Source organism: Bos grunniens, chromosome 19, assembly GCF_055505025.1.
Source record: "Bos grunniens cultivar Pamir isolate PY7600 chromosome 19, Bosgru_T2T1.0, whole genome shotgun sequence".
NCBI classification, from domain to species: Eukaryota; Metazoa; Chordata; class Mammalia; order Artiodactyla; family Bovidae; genus Bos; species Bos grunniens.
Window position 1 is genome coordinate 17,375,550 of NC_141183.1, and position 25,648 is coordinate 17,401,197.

A 25,648-nucleotide genomic window follows, 5' to 3' on the forward strand; every position below is an offset into this window, starting at 1 on the left:
CAACATTTTCCATTTCCTAACATCTCGTTGTAAAATCATGAGTAGATGAAGTAGGTGTTTTTTTTTGTTTAAGTATGCTGAAATAAATATAAAATATGGTGACTTTATTCACAACATTGATTTACTGATGCCATTTTGTTTTCAAGCAGTCTACATAAGGTTGTAGGAAAATAAACAAAAGGTTAGACGACTGTATATTTTCTTTCAGTATTTGGTACACTTGCATTTACTGTTTTAATTGCTCTGCACATACACTTGATTTTTATGTTACATATACTTCTTAATACCAGTATACTTGGCATTTTAGATGTCACATAAAAAGTGGTCCTTTCTTAAGGCACAGCCTTGTTTCTTATTCCCATTTCCAACTGATTCAGTGACCAGTGCCCTCATGTGTATCATGAACTCTTAATTGTAGTCTCTTCCTCAGTGAGCCCACCAGAAACTCTGCCGTCCAGAGGCTTTGTGCTTAGCTTTTTAGCCTCCTACCCATCCCAGCTTCAGAATTTTCCAAATGCCTTAGGAATGGGAGCACCTGACATGTCATTTGTAGTTTCCTGTCCTTTCTTTTCACTGTGAATTTGGCTTTTGAAGTCTCTAAAGTTGTCCCTTCAGCCCTACAAAATCATCAGAACCTCTGCTCATTTCTCTGTACCCAGAAGTGACCCTCCATCAGGGCACCAGATTCTAAGCATCACTCGGAAATCACCCATTGTTCCCAAAAAGAAGCAACTCAACACTTCAATGGTTCTTCCCCCTCTGGAATCTTGGCTCCTCAGTATTGTCATTGTTTTAACATTTCTCTCATATCTTAAAGTTATATTTGCTTTTTTTTCTTTTTAAATCTGGCTGTTCTAGTTCTCAGTAAGTGTTGGTTTGCTGTAAGCTATCCATCATACCCCCTTTCCTTGTAATTTATTTGTTGAGAAAACTGGGTCATTCCAGTTATTTATTTTGTGACTTAGAATTTTCTGATTGTAGTATACCTGTGGTATAACTTTCTCGCCTCTTGGCATATCTAACAATGTTTTTTTGGATGTTGGACATTTAATTTTACATGATTGAAGCATAGAGATTATATTATCTTCCTTTATAGAGGCTTTGTTTTGTTGGCAGCTAAGTTATTTGAGATTCCGTTTTTCCTTTATTAGAAGGGTGTAGAGTAACCCGGGTCTTCTGGGGTCTTTTCTGAATGTTCCATGCCACTTGACCGGTCACAGTGGGGAAGTCTTTCTGCCACTGTGAGCTCTGGGAACTGTTCAGTCCATAGCTACTTGGTGGATCTTCGCCTGACCTGGTGAAGTTTAACTCTACGTGGGATTCTTAGTATTCCATGAACACCTGAGGGAATCTCATGATGATTTCTGGAGCTCTTTTTCTGTATGGCTTCCTCTTCTGAAGAATTCTGCCTCATAGTTATCCGTCACCTGAGCCTGTGCACTGCAGTCTCTGGGAGTTTGTTTCCTCAACTCAGTGGAACCATCACGCTCTGCCTGGAACCCCTCACCTGCTGAGCAGTCTGTGTTGTGTGTCCAGGCAGAAAGCCGGGACAGTCACAGACTACCTCATTTGTTCTGTCTTAAGCTGTGTGTTGTCTGGTTTCCTAGTTTATGGCTAAAAGATAAGCATGATCATTCTTAATCCATCATGGCCAGAAGAAATTCTGTGGGGTCGTTGTTTTCTTTTCCAAAATTTCCTTATGATGTTATGCAAACATAGTGTCACTGTGTGAATTATGCGGTGAGCAGCTGCATCCCGTAGATTCTACTGGTAGCATTGACCACATTTTACCATTATATCCATCCCTCTGTATAGTCCTTAATCTCTTTTAGTGCATTCAAGTCTGAATATAGAAACTTAAATCTAGGTTTTTGTTTTGGTAAGGACACTTACATGAGAAGACATGTAATATCTTGTGTCTCTTGTGTTTTTAGTCAGTAATGGCCATTGCCTGGACCCACTTGTTGCATCAGGAGTTGAAGTTATGTTCTATTCATACCATTTATTCTTTGTTTATTAGCTAGACTATGTCTTTAAAGAGAAAAATGCCCTTTTCTACTATTGGTTTACCCTTAAGTACAGTCTGTGGGGTGGAGCATGATTTGTGTTGATATCCTTTTATCTACCAATTTTCAAGTAATAAGTTGATTTCCTGCCATCTTCCAAGGACAGTCAATAAAGTCTTTGTGGAGGGGTTAGTGTGTGTGATTATGAAGTCATCTATTTAAATATATTTGAGTTATTCAAGCCATTGAAATTATTTTCTATGTTCTAGTTACCATTTTGTTTCTTGGAAACCTCTTCACTCTTGCTCTTGAGTCCTTTCGCCTTGACTGATGTAGTCTTGAGGCATTTCTTCTTTCTCACTATTAATATTTAATGGGTGCCTCTGCTTTGAATTTTACTAAGAATGATCATCGTAACTTGAGCCACCTGGTTCTCAATGATCTTGACCTGCTTGCCCACCCTAGGAAACGTTTGACCTTGTGGTCAGTTCTGGTTGTCACAGAGGTGGGAGGGAGGGTATTACTTGCACTGTGAGTAGAGGCCAGGAAGCTGCTACTTACTTCCGTGCACAGGACAGCTCCTCCCAATAAAAAATTATCAGGCTCTAAGTGTCAGTAGTGCCTTTGTGAGAAACTCTGACATAGCTAGCACTCGTGTAGTATTTTAATAGCTTGCAAAATCGTATTTCTCACAGTCGCATGAAATTGGCAATATGGATCCTTTATTAACAGATGAATAAATTTGAGGGGTCACACAGTAACATGAAAGCTAGGATTTAATATCAATGATCTTTAAGGTTGATGTCCTTGTTTTCCCATCTTCAATTTTAAATGAAAATAGTGTGTTTTGTATGACTATACAAGTAACAGAGTTGATACCAGACACTATTCTAAGTGATTTTTATTTTCACAACAGCCTTGTCACATAAGCAGCTGTTATTATGAATGAAGCCATTAAGTAACTTGTCTAAGTTTATACAGCTCAGTAGCAGAGTTAGGCGGAGAAGGCAATGGCACCCCACTCCAGTACTCTTGCCTGGAAAATCCCATGGATGGAGGAGCCTGGTGGGCTGCAGTCCATTGGGTCGCTAAGAGTTGGACACAACTGAGCGACTTCACTTTCACTTTTCACTTTCATGCATTGGAGAAGGCAATGGCAACCCACTCCATTGTTCTTGCCTGGAAAATCCCAGGGACAGAGGAGCCTGGTGGGCTACCGTCTGTGGGGTCGCACAGAGTCAGACACGACTGATGTGACTTAGCAGCAGCAGCAGGGTCAGGGCTCAAACAGCCTGGCCCCATTGCTCACACTTTTAACTACTGGATGTTGCCCCATGGTTTTTCTTTTACAGTTTAAACATAATAATTTAATAAATAATTTAAAACATAATTTAATAATGTAATTTAATAAACATAATTTAAATCTTTTTAATACCTTTGGAATTTATTTTGACGTGAAGTAGAAATCCAGCTTCTCCCCCCACCCCATCTTTTGCTATCCCTGTATCATATTTTTAACATGTGGTCAGCAAATCACTCCCTTCTGCCTTTGCTTATCAGAAATTTTCTGGGAACTTTCCCCCTTAGCATTTATTCTTCTGGTTTGTAGTTGGTTTAAATTCCATTTGCGTCTTCTCCCTTCTGTACCAAAAGCCTATTGAATTTGATTATAGATTAATTTGTAGCAATTACAAATTAATAACTTTAAGCTTTGTGCCTAAAATGTCAGTTAAACTTATTCCAGAATGTGTTTTTTTTGTCACAGTCAAGAATAGAGACTCTTTTCTCACTTGTATGTTTCTAAATAAAAGTTGTTTTTAAGAGGATGACATTTGAGAAAAAGACCTGAGGTGAGGGAATAAGCTTGGAGCTAATAGAAGGGCCAAGTGTAAAGGTTTGTGATCTGGAAATTTGCCTACCATTTTGGGGAAGTAGCAGGGAAGTCAGAGGAACTGGTGGCATGAGCTAGGAGAAAAGCAGGAAAGGGAAATGAAGTCAGAAAAGGGACAGAAGTAACAGATGGCGTAGGGCTTTGTGTGTACCATTGCAAGAACTTTGACTTTTATTCCTTGTGAGAAGGTTTTGAGCAGAGAACTGCATCACGGTTTGATTAAGGTTGTGAAACAAGATTACACAATAGTTGAAGGGAGGGGCAAGCAGGAACACCAATTAGGAGACTATTTAAGAAACCCAAATAAGAACTGCAGTTGAGGGTGGTATAAAGTAGTCAGATCTTGGATACTTTTAGAAGGCAGAGTTGACAAGATTTCATGACTGGTTTTGGGGGTATGAGGAAGGAATGGAGTTTAGGATGAGTCCAGGGATTTTAAGACTGAGCTACTGAAAGTAGAGAAGAGTTAGGAGCACGGTTTTGAAGTCACTTAACTTTGGTTGCCTCTTAAGACATCTAAGTAGAAATGTTGAATGGCCAGCATGAAATTGTGTTAATTGATACACTAATGTCAAATAGTTTTGATATCCAGGAGTAAATCACACTTGCTCATGGTAGGTTGTTTTTCTTTTTTTGTGGGTTTTTTTTTTTTTTTTTAATAAATAAAATTTGTGTGTATAATTTGACATCTTGTTTTGTGTGTGTGTGTGTGTTTAAAGTTGCCCAAAATATCCTTCAAAAAATTCACCAAATTTTCTCTTAATAAATTATACTAGCAGACTTCCCGGTTGATCCAGTGGTTAAGTGGTTTATCGCTTAGCTAGTGCTTTTTTTAAGTTCTTATATGTTTGCATCTTTCCCTTTTTCTCTTCATTAGGCCAGTCTTACTGTTTATGTAATTAGTTGCTCTATCCTGTCTACCCCTTTCTTGAGGTGGGTTTGGGAAGAGCAAGGGGGAATTCCAAAAGAGCAGTTCTTGAATTTGCTGTTTCTGTCATGTATTTTTTCTTTTGGTAATTTCAGCTTTTACTTTAATTTTATTCTTAGTTTGGTTTTCTTGTCGTATTCTTTTTACTTTACATCCAGTCTCTTAATGACTTAAGGGATACACTCTAGCCGTAAAAAAAAAATGGAATGTTGTTCATTGCCCACTTGGAGAGCTAGTTCATGTAATGGTTTACTTCATGAGGAGAAAATATACCTCCCTTTTAAGATTTCTTGTTTTGACTTTTATATATTTTTCTAATCTAGTCAGTATTTAAAGTTTTGGTGCAGTTTTTGGATTCTAATTACTTAAATTCTCCCGTTCATCTACTGGTGGGTCTCTGGTTTTTGTCCCTGGTAATGCAGGTCCCTCTTTCTCTACCTCAAAATGTTATCTCCCCCAGAAATCCAGCCCTGGTTTAAATAGGTTGCAAGAGGTATTTTTTTCCAAAACAGTACCAGTTAATGTTGTCTACCAAAAGTGCATATTTAGTTGGTGTAATTTCCTTTCAGAGACAACAGTTGTTGCTTATTAGAATTCTTTTACTTTAGTGTAAGTTGTCCATTCTGACCTTCACAGGGCCTTATTTGAATACCACCCATCTATGTTGCTGCAAGGAGGAGGGAGTTGAGGAAGGTTGATAAAGACCGAATTGTTCTCATATTTATCTTTCTTCTGTGCATGTCCGTGAAGGCAAACAGCTTTCAAGAGATGTGTGTGCTGAAACTAGATGTAGATCTCGCAGTCGTTACAGAGTTTCAGTGCTACCCTTTTGTCTTTATTCTGATACTCCCTTGCTCCTAGCATCCCATGTCATAGTGTCATTCCACAGGCAAGTCATTTCTTCTAGGACTGTATGCTGCCTGGGTGACTTTGCATGGTCATGATTTGGCAAATGCCAAATCCTAACACTAGAACCTAAGGATCCTGCATTCAGCATGACCTGAAGTTCAAAGCATACAATTAAAAAAAATCCTATCATTTAAAAACAAAACAGAAGTACATCATTTGAAAACTTAGATTATTTTTCACTGTGGACTTAACTAGGGAGGTTATTTCTTACGGTGCCCACATGTATACAAAAGAAGTTTAATGAAAATGATTTGTATCCCCTTGGAATTAATCTAATTAACACAAAGACTATGGGTATGAACACTCACCATACCAAATTCATTTTCATTAAATATGAGCTTTATAACAGTAGATTTCAGGCTAGGTTAAAGAGCAGCTAATGAGTGTAGTCCAGGGAAACTTGCCATGTTGTTTCAGGCCTCCTGGAATTCTTTTTTTGGAGATACGAAAAGAACAGGAAAGGTGTGGTTGGTTATTCATTAGTAAGGCTCTTTAGTGGATGAAGTTGCTGAAGAGGGCAAGTCATGTTCTACCTAGAAATCTGAAGCAGATCACTGTAGCAGACGGTGGAAAAGCATCATGGTGGTAGAAACATACAGGTATTGTAAAGTGTTCTCAGTAAGCACTTAAATGGGCTTCACATAATTAGAAAGCTTCATTGGAGAAGAAGTGGATTTATTACTTAATTACTTTGAAAGTTAGTGTGTTGGAGAAATGGAAATCTTTTAACAAACTGATCAAACATTTTGTTAACTCTGTCATATATGCATCTAGAGAGAGGGAATTTTGAATCTTTGGGATACTGAATGGGGAGCTGAGTTTTTATCAGACCCTGAATTGAGTGTTATCTGGCTTTTCCCAGGTTCACCGGAATAGCACAGTGCGTTCTGGCTGTGATGTGAACCCTTCCTGCGCGCTGTGCGGCTCAGGCAGTGCCAGCACCATGCCTCCAGAAATCCACTACGAAGCCCCTCTGTTGGAACGCCTATCCCAGTTGGACTCCTGTGTTCACCCGGTTCTAGCATTTCCAGATGGTAAGAAAGGCTCCATGAAGTCTAATGAGTGAGACTTAAAGGGTTCAAAGTGAAAGACAGTTGGCCAAGATTCTGGTACAATCCAGGTACTGTCCAGGTATTACTGTCAACAGGATATTCTCTTAGGATTTTGCACATCATGCACAACAGATCCCCTCGACCAGAATGTGCCACTAAAACATTAGAGCTTGCTAAGAGATTTTGCCCTAAGCTTTCAGGTGGTGAGGGTGAGACAGTTGCCTGTGTTATGATGTGAAACAGCATGGGCAGCACTGTTCGAGGAGAATGTCTTCATACGGGGGGTATACATGCAATGGTTACGTGACTGCTTTCTCAGGAGTACGCAAGCATAGATCCTCAGAGTTCGCATGTGCTGGGTTTTGTTTTTTTTTTTTTTTTTTTAAGTTGATCTACCTGATAAGCCTCTATGTCTGCTGATTTTCTCTTCCACCTCCTTTTTCATAATTGCTTTTCTCCCACCTCATAAAAGAAAGTCACTCCTCTTATCCATATTGAGTCTTGCTGTGGGTCTTGCTCATCCCCCAGAGTATAAAAACCTTGGGCAGTAGGGACACCAAAGGAGCCATCTCAAGAGTTCATGGCTCCTGAAGAAGAATCCTGTGGGAGTTAAATAAAAGGAAATTTGAATAAATAATGAAGATGGAGGTACAGTATTTTTTTTGTATATAACGTCTGGAAAGATCCTCTACCTTTTCTGTTACTTGAGAATAATAATTTACGTTTAGAATTAATAACTTACATGTGAAACTAACATATTGCACATCAACTATACAGTATTTAAATTTTAAAAATAATTGATAACTGAAAGTAGATTTTACTGGGACTGAAGTCTGATTGAAGAAATAGATTTTAACATGCCAGGGTGTTGGTATAAAATATTTTTAATGTATATTTTAGTTTCTTTTTTTATATAGAAAAAGGGTCTTTTTCTGTTTTATATATAATTTATGTGTTTTGGCTGCACTGGGTCTTCGTTGCTGCGTGCATGGGCTTTTCCCTAGTTGCCGTGAGCAGGTGTTTACTCTTCGTTGTGGTATACGGGCTTCTTGTTGCAGTGACTTCTCTTGTTGCGGAGCACAGGCTCTAGAGCAATTTGGGCTTCAGTGGTTGTGTCGTCTGGGCTTCAGTAGTTAGGCTCCCGCGCTCTAGAGCACAGGCTCAATAGTTGCGGCACATGGGGGGCTTCTGTGCTCTGTGTCATGTGGAATCTTCGCACACTAGGGATTGAACCTGTGTGTCCTGCAGATTCTTTACCACTGAGCCACCAGGGAGGCCTATAATTGTCCTGAGTTTATAATTTTTCTAAAAATTACATTTTGGAATTCCCTGGCAGTCCAGTGGTTAGGACTCTGCTCTTTCACTGCCAAGGGCCTAGGTTCAGTCCCTGGTTAGGGAACTGAGATCTCACAAGCCTCTTGGTGTGGCGAGAAAAAAAATCTAAATAAAGAAAAATTACATTTCAAATGGTGAGGAGTTCATGAGCAAAAATGTTGAAAACTACTCTATAGACTACAGAAGCCAGTGTTTTCATAATTTGGATTGGTGTTTCTTTGGTTTGCAGATAATCTCCCCATCTGGCCCCAACCACCAGAATACTTAAGTTCTCTGAGGATAAGGGACTATGTTTCTCTCCTTACTCTGTCCTTCATAGCACCTTACAGATAGTCTGTACACGTTTTTGAAAGGAAGGTAACAAAAATTGGGGTCTGGGGAATGAGAATCATGTTGGATGTAAAATTTACTTAGTGGTATGTGAAGAAAATCAGGTTTTTAGCATGAGTGGTATATTATCTTTTTCTTAAAGGGACACATAAATTGGGCTTTATGGATCATACTGTCTAGGTTTAGTCTGTGTTGAAACTAGGCAGCTCTGCCTTTGTAGCACAAAACCAGTATGTAGACTATGTATAAGGAGGTGGGTGTGACTGTTTAAATAAAACTTTATTTATAAAAGCAGTCATTGCTGATAAACTATCCTAGAAAATCCCCTCATCTAATTGATAGTTCATCAAACATTAGATGGCCATAATCCCCTCAGATTTCTTATCTGTTCTTCAAATGATTGGATTCTTTCTTGGTCATCTAAATCTGTTAGCTTCCCCAAGCCTTATTATTAAAACTCCCTCCAACTGTAAGAAAGGGCATGGTGTAATAGTCTTGCTGCCATGTGACTTCTCCTAAGAGTGGAAATATTTAGAATACTTGAAACATATGAACAGTAAACTAGGCAAGGGTTTAGATCAGGAGTGATGGAGCAGTAAATACACTTTAGAATATAATGACTGGAAAACACGAAACATTTTCCTCTATGCTTCAGATTCCAGAGTCATTGACTTTTACCCTCTCCTGCCATTTGGATTATGGCTCATGTAACTTAAGATAATATTTGTATAGCATTTATAGTTTATATGCACTTCTCTTATTTCTTGTCTCATTTGGTTTTCTCAGTAATCTTGTAAAGTTACTTCAGTTTTACATATCAAGAAATAGGCTTAGAGAGGTTGTGGTTTATCTCAGGCTACATAGCTGATGTAGCAGTCTCCAAAATTTAAACCCAAGTAATCTGATTCCTGTCCTTCTTTTCAGTATAATTCATGCTTCTCCCCAGCCAGGTTATTAAGAGAAGTCAGATTTCTGCCCATTTCCAGGCTGCAGCTTCAGGCAGAGACACCAAGACGACTCCAGAACATTTGTTGAGTTATTCTCTTAAGATTACAGTGTTGAGTTGCATGGTCTCGTATTTGAATAAAGAAGCCTGAAATCTATATAGTTATATTAAGATTCTGATAAGATCTTTTGCCTGTTGAATCAGTATCAGCTGATAAATATGTTGATCATGCTTTGCCAACAGTATTACCTTGTATAGTTGTGAATTCTCTCCCATCACCTAAATATGCCCAAGACACCTGCCTGCCATCTCCTGTTCCATCATTCTGTAGTCCCTGTGGTCTTTTCCTGTCTCTTGTCTTCTCTCCCCACCTACACCCTTTTTCCACTCTTGCCTTTCCCCACTCTCTCCCTTGTGTCAGTCACACACACAAACACACACACATATCCTAATTATGACATTGGAGTTTGGACAAGAGAGATGGTCATTAAATTCTCTTTATGAGAAAGTAAAGAATAGTATATATATTTTTTACTTTCTCAAGTTGAGCATTAACATATCTGCCTATGAATACAGTAGACTTTCTGTGACTCAACCCAGGGACCTAATTACTGTGTCTAATATCGTGACTATTGGGATTTTTTACTTGATTCAGACAACTGCCACACTCAGAATACAGAATGCCACATTTGTAAACTGGAAGATTGCCAGGGCCATGAAGATGTGAATAGTGTCTCCTGAAATATTGAGATTCCCCAGATCTTTTTGTGTATAATAGTAACAGTGAAGACTAGCAACCAGCATACTGTGTGGGTCAAAGCTGACCTCCAGGCCACCCCGTTCTTCTCTAGAATACATTTAAAGATGGCAGGACATCCAACTTTTCATTTTCTGTAGTTTTACTGATGTTTCCCTAGCCAGTTTGTGTACTTGTTGGGATGGGAACCAATTGTAGCTCTTAATCCTAGAGTTCATCTCCCACCTTACCACACCTTAGCCACTCCCATTCATTTTAGGAACTGCTCCCTGGCTGGAAGGTGGAGACATTAGGGTGTGATAACCCTTTAGTCCTCTGGTGGCTCAGAGGTAAAGTGTCTGCCTGCCATGTTGGAGACCTGGGTTAGATCCCTGGGTCGGGAAGATCCCCTGGAGAAGGAAATGGCAACCCACTCCAGTACTCTTGACTAGAAAATCCTGTGGACGGAGGAGCCTGGTGGGCTGCTGTCCATAGGGTCGCAAAGAGTCGGACATGACTGAGCGACTTCACTCATTCAACCCTTCAGTATTCCAGAAACAGGAGCTTGTTTCCTTATTACCTCATGTAATCAAGCCAGCTAAAGCTTAGCTTGAAATAGAGGATGTATAATGGCAACCCACTCCAGTACTCTTGCCTGGAAAATCCCATGGACGGAGGAGCCTGGTAGGCTGCAGTCATGGGGTCACAAAGAGTCGGACACAACTGAGCGACTTCACTTTCACTTTTCACTTTCATGCATTGGAGAAGGAAATGGCGACCCACTCCAGTGTTCTTGCCTGGAGAATCCCAGGGACGGCGGAGCCCGGTGGGCTGCCGTCTATGGGGTCGCACAGAGTCGGACACAACTGAAACGACTTAGCAGCAGCGGCAACCTTGGGGAAAAGCATGTTGACTTAGGTTTGTGCTTAATAAGAGCACCACCTGCTGGCCTCGAAGAGCTCTGCTCTTTTGAGAGAGCTTGCTAAGACAACTAGCTGTATCCATGAGGCTATTGCAGCTTACCAGCAGGAGGAGGAAGTGAGCGTGACTGAACACCATGAGAAAGTGTGCTTGAGAAAATGGTGGATCATGGAATGTCAGACTCTGGCGGGCCTGAAGCTAAAGTCGTCTTTTTGTTTGAGGAAATGGCAAACTAAGGTAATGTTTCTTGTCATTGACCTGGTTAAGGATCTGTACCCTCCTGCCTGGTTAATACCACTTTAATGGCCATTGCCTATGCAGGTGTGAACTCTTTCTTTGCTTACTTTCAGGTCCTCTGTGTCTATTTTCAGAATTGTAGCTCTGTGTGGATCCCAGGTGTTATTACTCAGAGCAGGAACTCAGACTAGCAGTTCCTAAGAGATCATTTTTGTTCACTGATTTTGGGGAATTTAACTGAGTCTCTCTTCACTTTTATATGAAAGCTGCTAAAACACAGCAAACTTCTAGCAATGTATAGTAGCCTGAGTCCCATAAACAGTTATCCCTAACAGCTTATTCAGTGGGTTTTATAGGGGAAGTTGCTCTTGATTCTGCTTAATACCCAACTCCAGAGCACAAGGTAATGGTTTACACTTGTGCCAGTTTTTACTTCTGAGCATTTAAAATAGGGGTGGGGTAAGGGTTAGGAGTGGAGTTTTAGTTGAAAAGTCATTAATTAAACGTGTTAGAGTTGAGAGGCACAGTAGTCATCTAGTCTAGCAATAACATACATTTTTTTCTCTCTTGTGCTTAGTGAGGTTGATTTATAATTAGATTAATTAACTAATTATTTGAGACAGGTCTAAGGTCTTGGGGTACAACAGCGAGTACTGCCAGGAGCCTGTGCCTGCAGCAGACAGAAGAGGTGAGAGAGTTAGAGCATGTGTGCTGGGGTATCTCCAGCCCTGATCAGATCTTGCTGCCTCATTTTACAGATGAAGATGCTGAGGCCCAGCCAAGTGATTTGTTCTTGTTCTATCCTCCTACTCAGTGATGGAACCAGGCCCTGTGTCCAGGACTGCTTATTTGCACTATAAAAGAGTGGGAGGAATAAAATCACTATGCTTTTGTGGTCGCATTAAACAGCCTATGCAGACTTCCCTCATGGTCCAGTGGTTAAGACTGCACACTCCCAATGCAGGGGGCATGGGTTCGATCCCTGGTTGGAGAAGATCCCACATGCCATGTGGTACAGCCCCCAAAAAGACCAAATAAATAAGAAAAACCAGCCTTTGCCAAGTGAGAGTAACTCTTTTGCTGATGCAGGGGATGTCCTGGGATATAGAAGAGGTGTTCCCCCACTTCTTGAGCCTTCTTTATACCTTTGAACTCAGCCCAGCTTTCAGAATTTCTGTAGACAGTGCTTTATTTCCAGTACACCCTTTTCCCCAACCACTCTGAGCAAAGAAGTTTTAATTAATTAAAATTCCCCTAAATTTAATTCAATTTGATTAATACTTCTAAACTCAATTCTTATGTGGGAGATTTAAAAAAAAAATTTTTTTTTTTTTTTAAACATTTGACCTTTGGGGTGTGGGATAATCGAGCCATTTTATTAAGGGGCTTGGGCGGGCTCTAAGGGCTAGGAGTACAGTGAGCTCTGATATCCTTGGCCTGGCTGAAAGCTGATTGATCATTTATTTTAAGGGTTATGATAGGTGAATTTGTTTTTAAATGTGTAAAAGAAAGAATGATTATGGAAAAAAATTCACAAGAGCACTGTTCCCAGAGATGTGTCTTATTCTTTGAAGAGTCATGAAATACATAGTCTGTGCTATAGGAAAGAGTTAAGTTTTGCTACACTGCAGAACTCTTTTGAAAAATATTGTATACTCTCCACTTCCTTGGGAATAATTTGAGAACTATCAGATTCCACCTCAGAATTAAACTGCTCCATTCTCTGGGTTTTCCTGGTGTCTCAGATGGTAAAGAATTTGCCTGCAGTGCAAGAGATCCAGGTTTGATCCCTGGGTTGGGAAGGTCCCCTGGAGAGTGCCATGGACAGAGGAGCCTGGCGGGCTGTAGTCTATGGGATCACAAAGAGTTGCACGTGACTGAGCAGCTAACACACTTAAGCATTAATTCTTTGGGCCAAAGAATAATTTCATGGTGTAGTGGCTAAGAGTATGAGTTTTAGGATTTTACAGACTTGAGTTTGAATGTTGCTTGTTCCTTTCTGATCCCTAAAGGAGGAAATGGCAACCCAGTCCAGTATTCTTGCCTAGAAAATGCCATGAGCTGAGAGGAGCCTGACAGGCTGAAGTCAGTGGGGTCTCAAAGAGTCAGACACAGCTGAGCTTGCACAGTGTTAGTTACTAAACTGTGTAACCTTGACAAGTTAACTCACCTTTCTAAATCTGTTTTCTGTCATTAAAAGGAGCATAGTAATGCATCATGGAATTGTTATGAAGGTGAAGTAATACACAGCACCAGCCACAATATAATGGGTTTTTTAATGTTCACTCACCCCCCTCTTCTTTGCCCCCCGCCCCACTCCTAGTTCAGATTGAGCACAGCCTCTACTCTCCCTGGGAGCCAGAACCCCATTAATGTTTGAAGTGAAGTGAAATCGCTCAGTCATGTCCGACTCTTTGTGACCCCATGGACTGTAGCCTACCACACTCCTCCATCCATGGGATTTTCCAGGCAAGAGTACTGGAGTGCATTGCCCTTTCCTTCTCCAGAGCATCTTCCCGACCCAGGGAACAAACTCGGGTCTCTGGCGTTTTAGGCAGACGCTTTACCATCTGAGCCAGCAGGGAAGTCCTCCAAGTACATTAAATATAATAAATATTAAGTAGTTCTAGAAAAAGAAGGCATTCCAGAGGTTGTAGTGATTTTTGAAAGATGGAAGGCAAGATAACTATAGAGAAAAAAACTAGGAAAAAGGAGCCCAAAGCCTATGCTTTTGAGTAAACTCTTGTCAGGTAGCAGCCGGTAGGGGGACGGTTCTTTGCCCACACTGAAAAAGGACAGAAAACCAGGAATGGGACCTGGGCATTTGGGTGATAGATCTGGACTTGTTCTGAAATACAGCTAGGCTAGATTTTAACCCTTTTCCATAGTGCAGCAATGTTTCATTCTGTGCTGCAGTGCCGAGTATGGACTCAGGGACTGGGACTTCTGAGTATATCTCAGGTGGTTAATGATTGATTCCCAGGAGGAACTGAGAGCTAAAGTGAGATGTGCTGATCTTCAGATGTAAAAGGAGAAATTTTTCAGAACCCTGAAGAAAGACCCACCTGTATCCCTGGTGGTGAAGTTTCAGAATGAGACTAGAAAAGGAAAATGTAAAGTTCAGATTGCCACTAGAGGTTCTAGACAGAGTAATAGGGCAAGATGTAGAAATAAAGGCAAACAGGTTGGAAAGAAAGTAAAGCAGCATTTTGTAAATGACGTACTTGTGTTGTAGAAAGTTCTAAGGATTCCACAACAGCTAACAAAACTTAATGATAGATTTAAGAAGATCACAGGATACAGGCCACTATATTAAAAATTACTGTATTCCTACATACTAGTAGTAAGCAATTATAAACAACTTTTAAAAAGTGATAATGATGACATTATCATTTGTAAGTCATCAAAAATATGAAGTAGTCAATCAATTTAACAAAATGTGTATAAGAACTGTACAATGAAAACCAGCCAACGCTGATGAGAGGAAATAAAAGAAAATGGAGAGAAATACCACGTTCGCAGATTGAAAGATTTGGTATTGGAGTTTGCCCCAAATTGGCTGAGTCGATACAATACTACAACAAGCTTTTTTTTTCCCACCAAAAGTTTAAAAGAACCTACAAATGATTGAGTCAAATTCCATCATATTGGTGACACTGTAGTAATAGCTTTAAGGATCTGAGAGAAAACTGGTTTTAATCTTGAAATGCTCTTTCTAAAGAAATGACTCAAACTCAAGTCCACATTCTTAGGAAAATAAAAAAAGGAAACTAACAAAATGGAAAGATGCAAGAAAGAGTAGTGAACTCCCCCCAAAAGGTAGAAGTTATAGTTAAGTCTAAAAGATTTAATTTGTAATATTTCAATATTAGCTCATCACTTAAAAACCTAGATAATCCCCAGATAGGGAAGGGGGTGGAGGTCTGGAGGAAGGAGGGCGAAATGATCTAGTTCTTACTAGGGAAAGAGGCAGTGCCCAATCAAGTGCCTGATAAAGCAGCAGACAATAAATAGTTGTTGAAGGAATATATGTCCTGATTAACTTTATGTTGAAAGAAATACCTTGAAATGTTTCAGTTTCTAGAAGAATAAGAACAGGATGTTTATCAGTCTTTCAAACCAATAGAGTTTAACAGATTTAGCGGAACACAAGAACAAAGAAAAGACCATCATAGATCTTGGTTTTGTTTGGAACTTGAAAATAAAAGGCGGCAGTGACCTCCCTGTGAGTAGAAGAGTGACCTTCGGTGATGTTCCAATAAACAGATCTTCCCCTCGACAGTGCTTGTTCCTTGAAGTCATCCCACCACTGGGCACATAAGAGAAGGGTGTCAGGTGGGTCTCGCTCCCTGGAGAGCCGGAGCCCAGGGGTCTGGACTGATGGTGGCGTTTTGTGTTTCTTGCAGATGTTCCCACAGGCCTGCACTTCCAGAGCATGCTGAAATCTCAATGGCAGAACAAGCCTTTTGACAAAATCAAACCTCCAAAAAAGTTTTCACTTAAGCACAGAGCACCCATGCCAGGCAGTCTGCCAGATCCAACTCGTAAAGACAGGCACAAGTTGGTCAACTCCTTCCTAACAACAGCCAGTAAGTTTCAGGGGTCCATAGCGTCCTCCAATTACTTTTCTATTCCTCTGATGTTCTCAGGTTACTGGTATGGCCATGGCAGTGTGATGGGGTTGGGAGAGACAGTTGACAGATGCAAGTTCAGCCCACAGTCTTCTTTTTCTGCTCATTTTGGATGCTCTGGGATGGACCATGAAAGCTGTTCCAGACGTCAGGTGTTCTGGGGCTCAGTGAACAGCCAAGTGGGGCATAGCATTGGGTGCATCTGTGGGCCGGCTGTCTTTTGTAGTCTGGTGTCACATTTTTCTCCAGTTGAGAGCCCGGTGGGCTCCCTGGCCTGTCCTGCTGCCCTGGGTATCTGTCATGGACCTAGAGAGAACTCGAGCTTGGAACTCAAATAAGAAAAGGTTGAGAGAAGATACTTCACAGCTCTTTTTCTGTTCCCCTCTTCAGAGCTGTCCCATCACCAAGCCCGGCCTGACAGGACCCACAGGCAGCACTTAGACGATGTGGGGGCTGTGCCTATGGTGGAACGAGTGACAGCGCCAAAAGCAGAGCGCTTGCTCAGTCCGCCGCCACCCGTGCACGACCCAAACCACAGCAAAATGAGATTGCGAGACCATTCATCTGAGAGAAGCGAAGGTAGGGCCAGGCCCGGCACCTCCGCCTGCATTTGCACCTGCGCAGGGCTTTCTGGGGCAGCGGGCCTTCCTATAACTGCCCCTAGCTGTGTCCTTCACTTGCTAGGAAGGTAGAGTAGAGGGGTCCGACCGCTTCTAAGTGTAGATCACTCTTTAACTGCTGTAGCAACCTCTGCCACCCCCTGCCTCCCATCAGCCAGTTTGCTTCATCTTTTTATCCTTTAGGCTTAGAAAGCATTTTTGCCTTTACTGAGTATTGCGGGCCTTCCTAACTTGTGCTGGAAGTAGAGCAGGTTGAGGTAGCCATGTATTCCTCTTTTCTGTTGACCTCTGCAGTGTTGAAGCATCACACGGACATGAGCGGTTCGAGCTACTTGGCGGCCACCCACCACCCACCACACAGTCCCTTGGTGCGACAGCTCTCCGCCTCCTCAGACACCTCTGCACCCACCAGCTCTAGCCCACAGGTCACAGCCAGCACGACTGTAAGTACCCGCGTGGAGTGGGCCGGACACTCCCTCTGCAGTGACAGCTCCCTCCAGTGGGTCTGGAGGACAGTGTGGAAAGAGGGTCGTGAGGGCCAGGGCAGTTACAAGGACTTAGCTCATCCTGACTTGTGTGTCTTTTTTAAGTCAAAGTGGTGCTATTTAATCCTCCATTACGTTGTTTTCCTTGAGTGGTTCTTAGTAGAGATGGATCTGAGCTGGGCCAGCCATAGAAAGCTTGAGGCGGAGACAAACTCTAGGGTGATCTGTGACTGTTCAAGATACATGGGACTAAGTTTCATACAGAACTCCACAGTACCATGACTCTTAACTCCTTTGGCCTGAGGAATAAACATGAGAGGAGGGATGCAAAAGACGTGTTTGTGGGCCTTAGAGACGTTTGATTTCCTTGTTTTTAATCTCCTGGGGAGTGGAGCTGGAGTGCTAGGAATGAGCACTGGGTGCTTGGAAGGGAAGGTTGATGTGGAGCCTGTTTTTAGGTGTGCAGAGCAGAATTACAGATGCAGCAGGCTACGCGGGCAGGACTGACATGCGCGCTCACTACGGCAGGCGCTCTGACCCCTGATCAGCTTTCGTAGTACCACTCTCCACCCTGAAAGCAGTTTACACAACCATTCCAAACACACAGTCACGTTAACACTCTCTGATGTTTTCATTCCTCAGAATGTGCCTCCTTGAACACATATACCTGTAGCAGCTTTGTGCCCAGCAAAAGGGTCCTTTATATAGTAATCATCTTAGTAATAATGGAGGTAGTAATAATAGAATGCTGCTGCTGTAAATGTTGACTGTGTCCGTGCTGGGTACATAGGTGTTACCTCATTCGACCTGCAACACCCTTTAAGGTGCAGGGGGTGTAGGAAAACTGAGGTTTTCTAAGGTTAAGTGAATAGCATGAGGTGAGGAGACCTGTCAGGGTTAGAGCTGGGATTCCAACCCAGGCGGTCTGGCCACAGAGCCAGCTCTCTTGGGTCTTGCAGCACAGGGTGAACCTGGGTCGGGGCATAGCGAAGGTGACTTAGGCAGGGGCTCTGGTGCCCCTTCAGAGCTTACATCGAGAAACTTCAAAGCCTGCAAAATGTGCTCACTAGGCTCTGCGATCAGGTGGGAATTCATGTCGTTCTGTCTTTGCTCTTAAAAATCAGTCTTTCCCAGATGACCTTGTTCCTCCCCGCTTCGTCCACTCCCACACCCACAGGTTTTATCTCCATAGCAGTGTAGTCTCTGTGGTAAGCCATTAGCAGGGATCTCAGAAAAACAAAGGATTTTACAGAGACTAATTCTGATAGAAGTCTTTTCTCAGATCCAGGACTTGGTGAAACTTCAGTGTTTTTTCACATGCCGCTTTCTCATGCCTGGAAAATGTGAACTTAGGCCTGAATCACTTGAAATTTTTACTTACTATCTAATGAGCATCAGTTTTGTACATACCACTGTGGTGACCCTTGAGGTTCTCGTTGCCAATTTTTTTTTCAAAGAATCTGGATTTATTGAATAGCAGGAAGAGTGATAGGCCAGATAGTTAAGGTGAGAAGCTACAGGACACTGGCGAGGAGTGGGGAGGAGGGGGATGGGCTGTGTGTTCATGCTGGCCGCAGAAAGCCACATGAGCCGACGGGTGCAGCAGAGTCACCTCCGTAGTCTTTTTTTCTTCTTCTTGGACTCCCTGGATATGCTGATTTGATAGTTAGAAGAGATGGGGCCCTGAACCTATTTTTTCTCTTTTAAATATCATCTTGCACCTCACCTTCTGGCAGCCAGGTTTGGGAACCACTTCTCATTCTCATCACCTGCCCTCCACCTCTGGTCCTAAACAGGAGAACAACGTTAGGTTAGACCAAGTGAGTGTCTTCTGGAATTGGGGCGTCTACATGTGGGGTGGGGGTTGGGCTGTTGAACCCCACAGCCCGCTCCTGTCTCCCTGCCTTGAAGGTGCTGACAGCAGGCCCAGGGAGGTTCAGGGGAAATACACACCCGCTTCTGCCAGCAGTTTCACACTTGTTCTTGACCGCGATCCAGGGAAAGCTGTCTATTGAGGTTCCTTCGGGTACACTTCCTGCAACGGGGTGTGTGAGTTCAGCAGACATGTGGCAGAGGCCTGTGGGGGTGAGTCCACTGAACCTCAGCCAGGCAGGGCTTGCAAGTCTCTTCAACTGTTCTGGTCAGCCAGTTACCCTGAATTAGTGAAGTCAGTGACAGTCTTTTCTCATTGATAGCAGAGGAAACTGAGGTGAAAAAGACACTGTGATAACCTGAAATCATAGGTGACAGCTGCTAAGATCCTGGCCCGGAAAATACTGCCTTTCAGCGTTCTCTGAGAAGCTCTTGAAATGATCAGATGGATCGGTCATGGACCCCATTCCAGGAACAGGAAATGGAGGGAAACAGGCTCTCGCCCCACCCCCCTCCCTGACCCCTTCCCTCTGGGCTGGCCGTGCTGGTGGTCTGGGTCAGGGCTGGCCGCACTGGTGCTTTGAGTCTGGGCTGGCCGCGCTGGTGCTTTGGGCCTGGGCTGGCCGCGCTGGTGCTTTGGGTCTGGACGCCCCTCACTGACCCCTCCCCCTGGGCTGGCCGCACTGGTGCTTTGGGCCTGGGCTGGCCGCGCTGGTGCTTTGGGTCTGGGCTGGCCGCGCTGGTGGTTTGGGTCTGGACGCAGCCTCTAAGGTGGTGGCAGGTGTATTGTCACCATGGCAGCGTGTTTGTCATCCACTGTTTGCCTCTGTCCTCACAGCTCAGTTGCCAGTCTCTGTTTCAGGGCAGGGTGTTTGCTATCTGGGCACAGGCAGCTCTCGGACTTGCGCCTCCATCTAAGAAACCATGCCCCTTGGCTCCCTGCTCGATTGCCCCTCTGGTCTCCCAGCTGCTGCAGAAGGCCCCGCCCCTGCTCCCTAATACTGGATCCTTACTAAGTGTTCTTTTCCAGGAGTTTGATCTTAACTTTCTGTAGGAACGAATCTTCTTTCTTCAGGAGTGTGAGCTCTACAGCCAAGGCCTCTTCATCCATTTCCCTCCACTCCTCTCCATTGATATACCTAGAACGCTCTTAGCTTTTTCCCTAAGAATAATAGCCAGAAAGGGGAAATCACATAAGGGTTCAGCAGATGGTGGGCACAGATTTAGCTGAAGAGTTCAGATCTGCGAGAAGGAAGTGCTTTCATGGCAACCAAAGTTAGCAGATCCACTGAGCTCAGCCTCCCATGGGGCATCTTTCAGGATGGAAGAATTCATGTTTTTAGTCCAGAGAGTTACCTCTAGGCTTAAGCATTGCTTTTTCCACTGTTGGTCTGTGTCATAGAGATAAACGGGGGGAAACAGGAGGTTTTGGGGGGGGTGTTGTTAAAGATGTATGGAGGAGTCTATAAACTGTGGCAGTTGTCTCAAGGTGCCAGGATACCTCTGTGAAACTGAGTAGAGGTCTCTCTTCACGTGAGCACATGAATAAAGAGGGTGGCCAGTGAGACTTGTGAAGGGAAGGTCCTCCTCAGGCCCCACCTGGTATTTCTCCTAAGCACATTGCTGGTGGGAGACCATCCCCACAGTGCAGGCAGTTGCTGTCATCCCTCCTTGGGCCCTCTCCAGGGACCCAGATGCCTGGTTATTAGTGATCCTGTTTTAAATCTCAGGTTTAGGATTTGATATGTGTAGAATTGTTCCTCCCTTTTAAACTTGCCTTTGTCTTACAGCAGCCAGTAAGGAGGAGAAGGGGAGAGAGCTCCTTCGATATTAACAACATTGTCATCCCAATGTCTGTCGCTGCAACCACCCGTGTAGAGAAGCTCCAGTACAAGGAAATCCTTACCCCCAGGTAGAAGCCCTGCACGATCGGCTCTGCTCTTTGGTCTCCCTGTCCCCTAGTCACTGGGTTGTGGGGCCTAGCCTTGGCTTTTATCATTAAGAGAAGGGATCAGAGTGAAATTATTTCTATATATAATTTTCTTCATTATATGTGTGCCAGCCAGACCACAGGCCACAAACTGGCTGTTTGATGCATACAGATGTGTTTTAAAATACTAAATATGTTGTCAGTGTCAAAGCAAGATTTCACATAGGAATTTTTATTTCTAGTGTTTGTTGACAAGTCAAAAATTTGGGCAACCCTGTCTATGCATCCCCATGTGATAGCAACCAGTTGGTGCTGAGTAGCGTTGGTCCCCTTGAAACAGGTTCTTCTGCTTGAGTTTGTCGGTCCCCCAGCTCTGCTCCCGCCCTCAGCCCACTTTCCCTGTTCTGGCCCTTGTGGGCATCGAGTGTGAGGCCTCTGATGGAAAGAGTCCCCCAGGGCTGAGAAGGCCCAGTGAGAGCAGGTGGTGAGCACGCGTTCCCTCGCGCATGTGCTTTTCTGGCCTGACTGCCTGCATTCTCACAATTCTGCCTTCTTCGTCTTGCAGCTGGCGGGAGGTTGATCTTCGGTCTCTGAAGGGGAGTCCTGACGAGGAGAACGAGGAGGTAATGGCATGTTTGGTCCTCTTAGAAGAGCGCACACACTGCAGATACTTCAAGACCTGTGGGTGTCCAGTGCAGGCTTCCTTGTATTCTTGTCCTTACCAGGAAGAGCCTAGTATACGGGGGCGGGGTGGGAGGCAGCGGTGTGCTGCTTCTAGAACTGATCTACCCCCACTTAAACATGACTTCCTGGCAGAAAGGGGGGTCCACAAAGGTGCTCTTTTGCAGATCGAGGACCTGTCTGACGCAGCCTTCGCCGCTCTGCACGCCAAATGTGAGGAGATGGAGAGGGCTCGGTGGCTGTGGACCACGAGTGTGCCACCTCAGCGGCGAGGCAGCAGGTGATGGGGCAGGCGCAGGTCCCCAGGGCCTGTGGAGGGAGGGTCGGCGGGGAGCTCGGGCCCAAGCTGTGTCCGTGGGTTGTCACTTAGTTGCTCTTTGTATTCCTCACTGGCAGTGGTGGAGAATGCACAAGTTCCTTGATGTTTGTTGGGACCAGTGCGGGTATAAGTAGTCAAAGGCTGGGTCCTCGCTGAGTGGTTACTGTCCAGTTATGCCAAACTCTGGTGGTCTCCCAACTCCAGGAGTAGGCCATCTGGGAAGTTGGAGGCCGATCAGGGGTGTGGTGATACGGTCGGAGGAGCTTTGGAGGCCTCCGGACCAGCTCACCTTCTGTGGACGGTGGAGTGTGCACAGCTCTGTGGTCCCGCTTGACTCTGGAGAACTGTCCTGCCCTCTCCTTTAGTATTACAGTGAGCAGCCCTCAGGGCTCTCAAGCAGAAGGGTCTGGGCTCTTTTTTGCTTTTTGCCCATAGCATGTGCCTGCCCCTGTGTGTAGTGACGGGGGAAGCGAGGGTTTGTGGTTCCAAGGCGCGAACTGCTGGTGTCCGTCTGCCTCAGCTCTGCTGGTCAGGAGGCTTTTGTCATGCATGACATGACATGCCACCTTTTTTGGCTTTTTTTGGCATGACAAAAGCCTGCCACCTCCCCAACCCCCAAAACGAATATACAAGAAACTCCCTGTCACCAGGCACTCAGATTGTTCTTCTTGGGGTGCAGGTCTTACCGGTCATCAGATGGACGGACAACACCCCAACTGGGAAGTGCCAACCCCTCCACCCCCCAGCCCGCCTCCCCGGACGTCAGCAGCAGTCACTCCTTGTCGGAGTTCTCCCATGGGCAGTCCCCCAGGAGCCCTATTAGCCCAGAGCTGCACTCGGCCCCCCTCACTCCCGTGGCTCGGGACACCCTCCGACACCTGGCCAGCGAAGACACGCGCTGTTCCACACCAGAGCTGGGGCTGGACGAGCAGGTGAGCAGCAACACCTTTCTATGGTATTGGGGGTGGCAGATGGGGCAGTTGGGGGGACAGTACCTGCTCAAGATGGACCTTCATTTTATGGACCACCCCCCCCCCAATCCCCAGTTTGAAGGGGACAAGGGACTCTACTTGACGTTGACCTTCTGAAGGTGCCATAGAACACTGGCCCTTGTTATAAGGGTGCCCTCTCTCAGAATCGTCCCTAAACCTGCCCCAGAGCTCACAGACCTGGGGCCGGGCCTCACCATGGCGTCTTGTCTGCCCACAGTCCGTCCAGCCGTGGGAGCGGCGGACCTTCCCCCTGGCGTACAGCCCCCAGGCGGAGAGTGAGGACCAACTGGATGCACAGGAACGGGCGTCCCGCTGCACTCGGCGCACCTCGGGCAGCAAGACTGGCCGGGAGACAGAGGTGGCGCCCACCTCGCCTCCTGTCGTTCCCCTCAAGAGTCGGCATCTGACGGCCACAGTCACAGCTCAGCGTCCAACTCACAGATGAGTGGGATATGAGAACCTAAGCAGACTCACTGACTATTGGCATTAAAGCTTCAGAAATCTCTGTGTTTGATATTCAAACATCATATGCCGAAAATTTTCACAGTTTTTAGTGAATTTAAGGAATTTAGATTCTACTTTGGTATTTTTCTTTCTTCTTTTGATTTTTGTTCTGTTTTGGTTTCCATGTTTTCTTGTCACACGCCTGAGCACTTCCTCCAGTTGGCAAACAGAAGTTCAGGATAAGAGCCTGCTGGCCTGAGCCTGGCACCTCCTCTGCACTGTTGAATCACTGGACTTAGCCATGTCGGATGGTCACCCCTCTCCTTCGCCCCAGTGGGCAGGGTGGGACAGCCAGGTGGGCAGAGGGGAAGGACTCTCCAGCTCAGTGTCGCCCCCTGAGGTGAGGGTTGGGGAGAGCAGTGTGCTCTGGGCTCTCGCTGGCCCGCCCCTCTGTGGCTTGGCTTAGCTGTGGCCCCCCCAGCTGGGTCCCCTTCGTCGACTGTGCTGGAGCACCCCAACCAGAGCCTCTTGACTGGCCCTGCCAGCTGTTCCCACTCAGCCCTCAGCTGACAGAATGGCTTCCCCTTGTCTCCCAGATCTTGGAGACGACCAGGGTTTCCTCTGCGTTCAGTCATCCCTGTCTTGACTCCTTAACTGCAGTAACCTGGCTGCAGCTGCTCGGGTCCCTATCCTTCCCGATCCCCTCATCTGCTCCCCCACACCAGACGCACACCCACACATGTGGTCCTTCCCCTTGGAATGTTTTTCCCACTTACCCTGGTCTGTGAAGGTGTAGGGTCTTCCCGCTCCTCTGACTCTAGGGAGGCTGGGAAATGAGCAGCCATTGCCCCTCTGTAATCGTTTTCACTGATGGGGTCATTCGGAGTCATTTGGTCGTATCCCCCTCCTCCGCCAGTCCAGTTCCTTGTTGGTGTCTGTCCGCCCCTCCTCTCTCGAGCTCCTTTGCCTGTGGAACACTGTCTGGTCCTTGCTGTGGTTCCCGTCACTCCCCGTCACCCCCTGGGTTAACCGTGTGCCTGTCTCATCTATGATCACATCACCAAAAGGGGGGCAATAAGGACTTTTTTTTTTTTTTTTTTTTTTTGCGCCATTTTGTAATCGTATAAAAATAGTAGACAAACTGCTTAATGTTGGGGTTTTTTCACAATTTTCAACATTAGTGATTTTTTTTTTTGATTCTGTTTGCAAGTTAAAGGGTTTGTCATTGTTTCTTTAAAAAAACAATAATGCACCATATCCCTATGCATAAAGTGCTTCTTCTATTTATAAGGTTGAAAATTCTGAATAACCCTTTTAGCATTGTAAAAAAAAAAAAAAAAAAAAATCAAAAATGGAAAAAAAAAAACTTGTATTTTGTAAATATTTTCTTTTCCTGCTTTGAGCTGTGTATTGGCAGCGAAACATGTAGCTGTCTTTGTTCTATAGAAATGCTTTTCTTCAGAGAAGCTGATCTTTGTTAATGTCTTGATTCTGTTCGCAAAGCACAGACTAGTGCTTAAAAAAAAAAAAAAAGGAAGGAAAAATTGAAAAAAATAATAAAAAAAAGTTACAGAACGTATCATGCCAGGCCTTTCTTGTTACTGGACGTGGTAGTGGTGGTGGTAAGGACCTGCCCTGCTGGGGGAGGTGCTCTGACTGGCGCCGAACCTTGGGAAGGCTCCATGCCATCTTCTGGGCTCAGGCGGGCTCCTCTGACGATCACCAGAGAGGGGATGTGGGTTTTCGTGGGTGTGGGGGGTAAGAGATGTCAGGAGGAAAGGTGGTGTTTGTTGGATGTAAGTAGTTGACCCATTGCTTTTTTTTTTTTTAAGTTCTTTTTTTTTTTTTTTGGCTGTGCTGGGTCTCCATTGTGGTGCGCAGGCTCTTCGTTTCTATACTCAGGCTTTAATGGTCTACCTCTAGTGAGGCCAGCTGGCAGTGTGGCTTTTTTATTTTTTTAATCTACTCTAAATTGCTCTCTAGGATTCCCAGGTGGATCAGTGACAAAGAATCCACCTGCCGATGCAGGAGAAATGGGTTCATTCTTGATCTGGGAAGATCCCACATGCCAAGTGGCAACTAAGCCCGTGCACCACAACTGCTGAAGCCTGAGCAGCACCCTGGAGCCAGTGCTCTGCAGCAAGAGAAGCCGCTGCAGTGAGCCTATGCACAATGAAGACCCAGCACAGCCAAAAATAATAAAATTATGAAGAAGAAAAATTGCTCTCTAGTGGAGATTTCACATCTCACTTTGGACCTCTGGGGTTGAGATCACTGAGGATTTAATATACTTTGCACAGAGCCTGAGCTGGTTCTCAGCAGCTTTCTTCTCCGGAAAGAAGAAAAGTTTCAATTTTCTTTGTAGAAGATGAGTAAGTGGGCG

General features: G+C 44.5%; 1 protein-coding gene across 12 annotated transcripts in view; it reads left to right on the top strand.

The window, feature by feature from the left end:
• The window catches only part of KANSL1 (KAT8 regulatory NSL complex subunit 1), a 177,732-nt gene extending 152,888 nt beyond the window's left edge, over nucleotides 1-24,844 (top strand). For 8 of the 12 annotated variants that reach the window (XM_086357142.1, XM_086357146.1, XM_086357145.1 and 5 more), the window contains 9 exons: nucleotides 6,597-6,768; nucleotides 15,698-15,880; nucleotides 16,313-16,501; nucleotides 16,837-16,985; nucleotides 20,690-20,811; nucleotides 21,395-21,452; nucleotides 21,678-21,790; nucleotides 22,509-22,761; nucleotides 23,039-24,844. In XM_086357142.1, the coding sequence (XP_086213268.1) occupies nucleotides 6,597-6,768; nucleotides 15,698-15,880; nucleotides 16,313-16,501; nucleotides 16,837-16,985; nucleotides 20,690-20,811; nucleotides 21,395-21,452; nucleotides 21,678-21,790; nucleotides 22,509-22,761; nucleotides 23,039-23,266 (1,467 nt within the window). In that variant the 3' untranslated portion in view covers nucleotides 23,267-24,844. The remainder of the gene's footprint in view (nucleotides 1-6,596; nucleotides 6,769-15,697; nucleotides 15,881-16,312; nucleotides 16,502-16,836; nucleotides 16,986-20,689; nucleotides 20,812-21,394; nucleotides 21,453-21,677; nucleotides 21,791-22,508; nucleotides 22,762-23,038) is intronic. The other 4 variants (XM_086357149.1, XM_086357152.1, XM_086357150.1 and 1 more) reach the window with 1 other exon arrangement.
• Nucleotides 24,845-25,648: the final 804 nt, after the last annotated feature.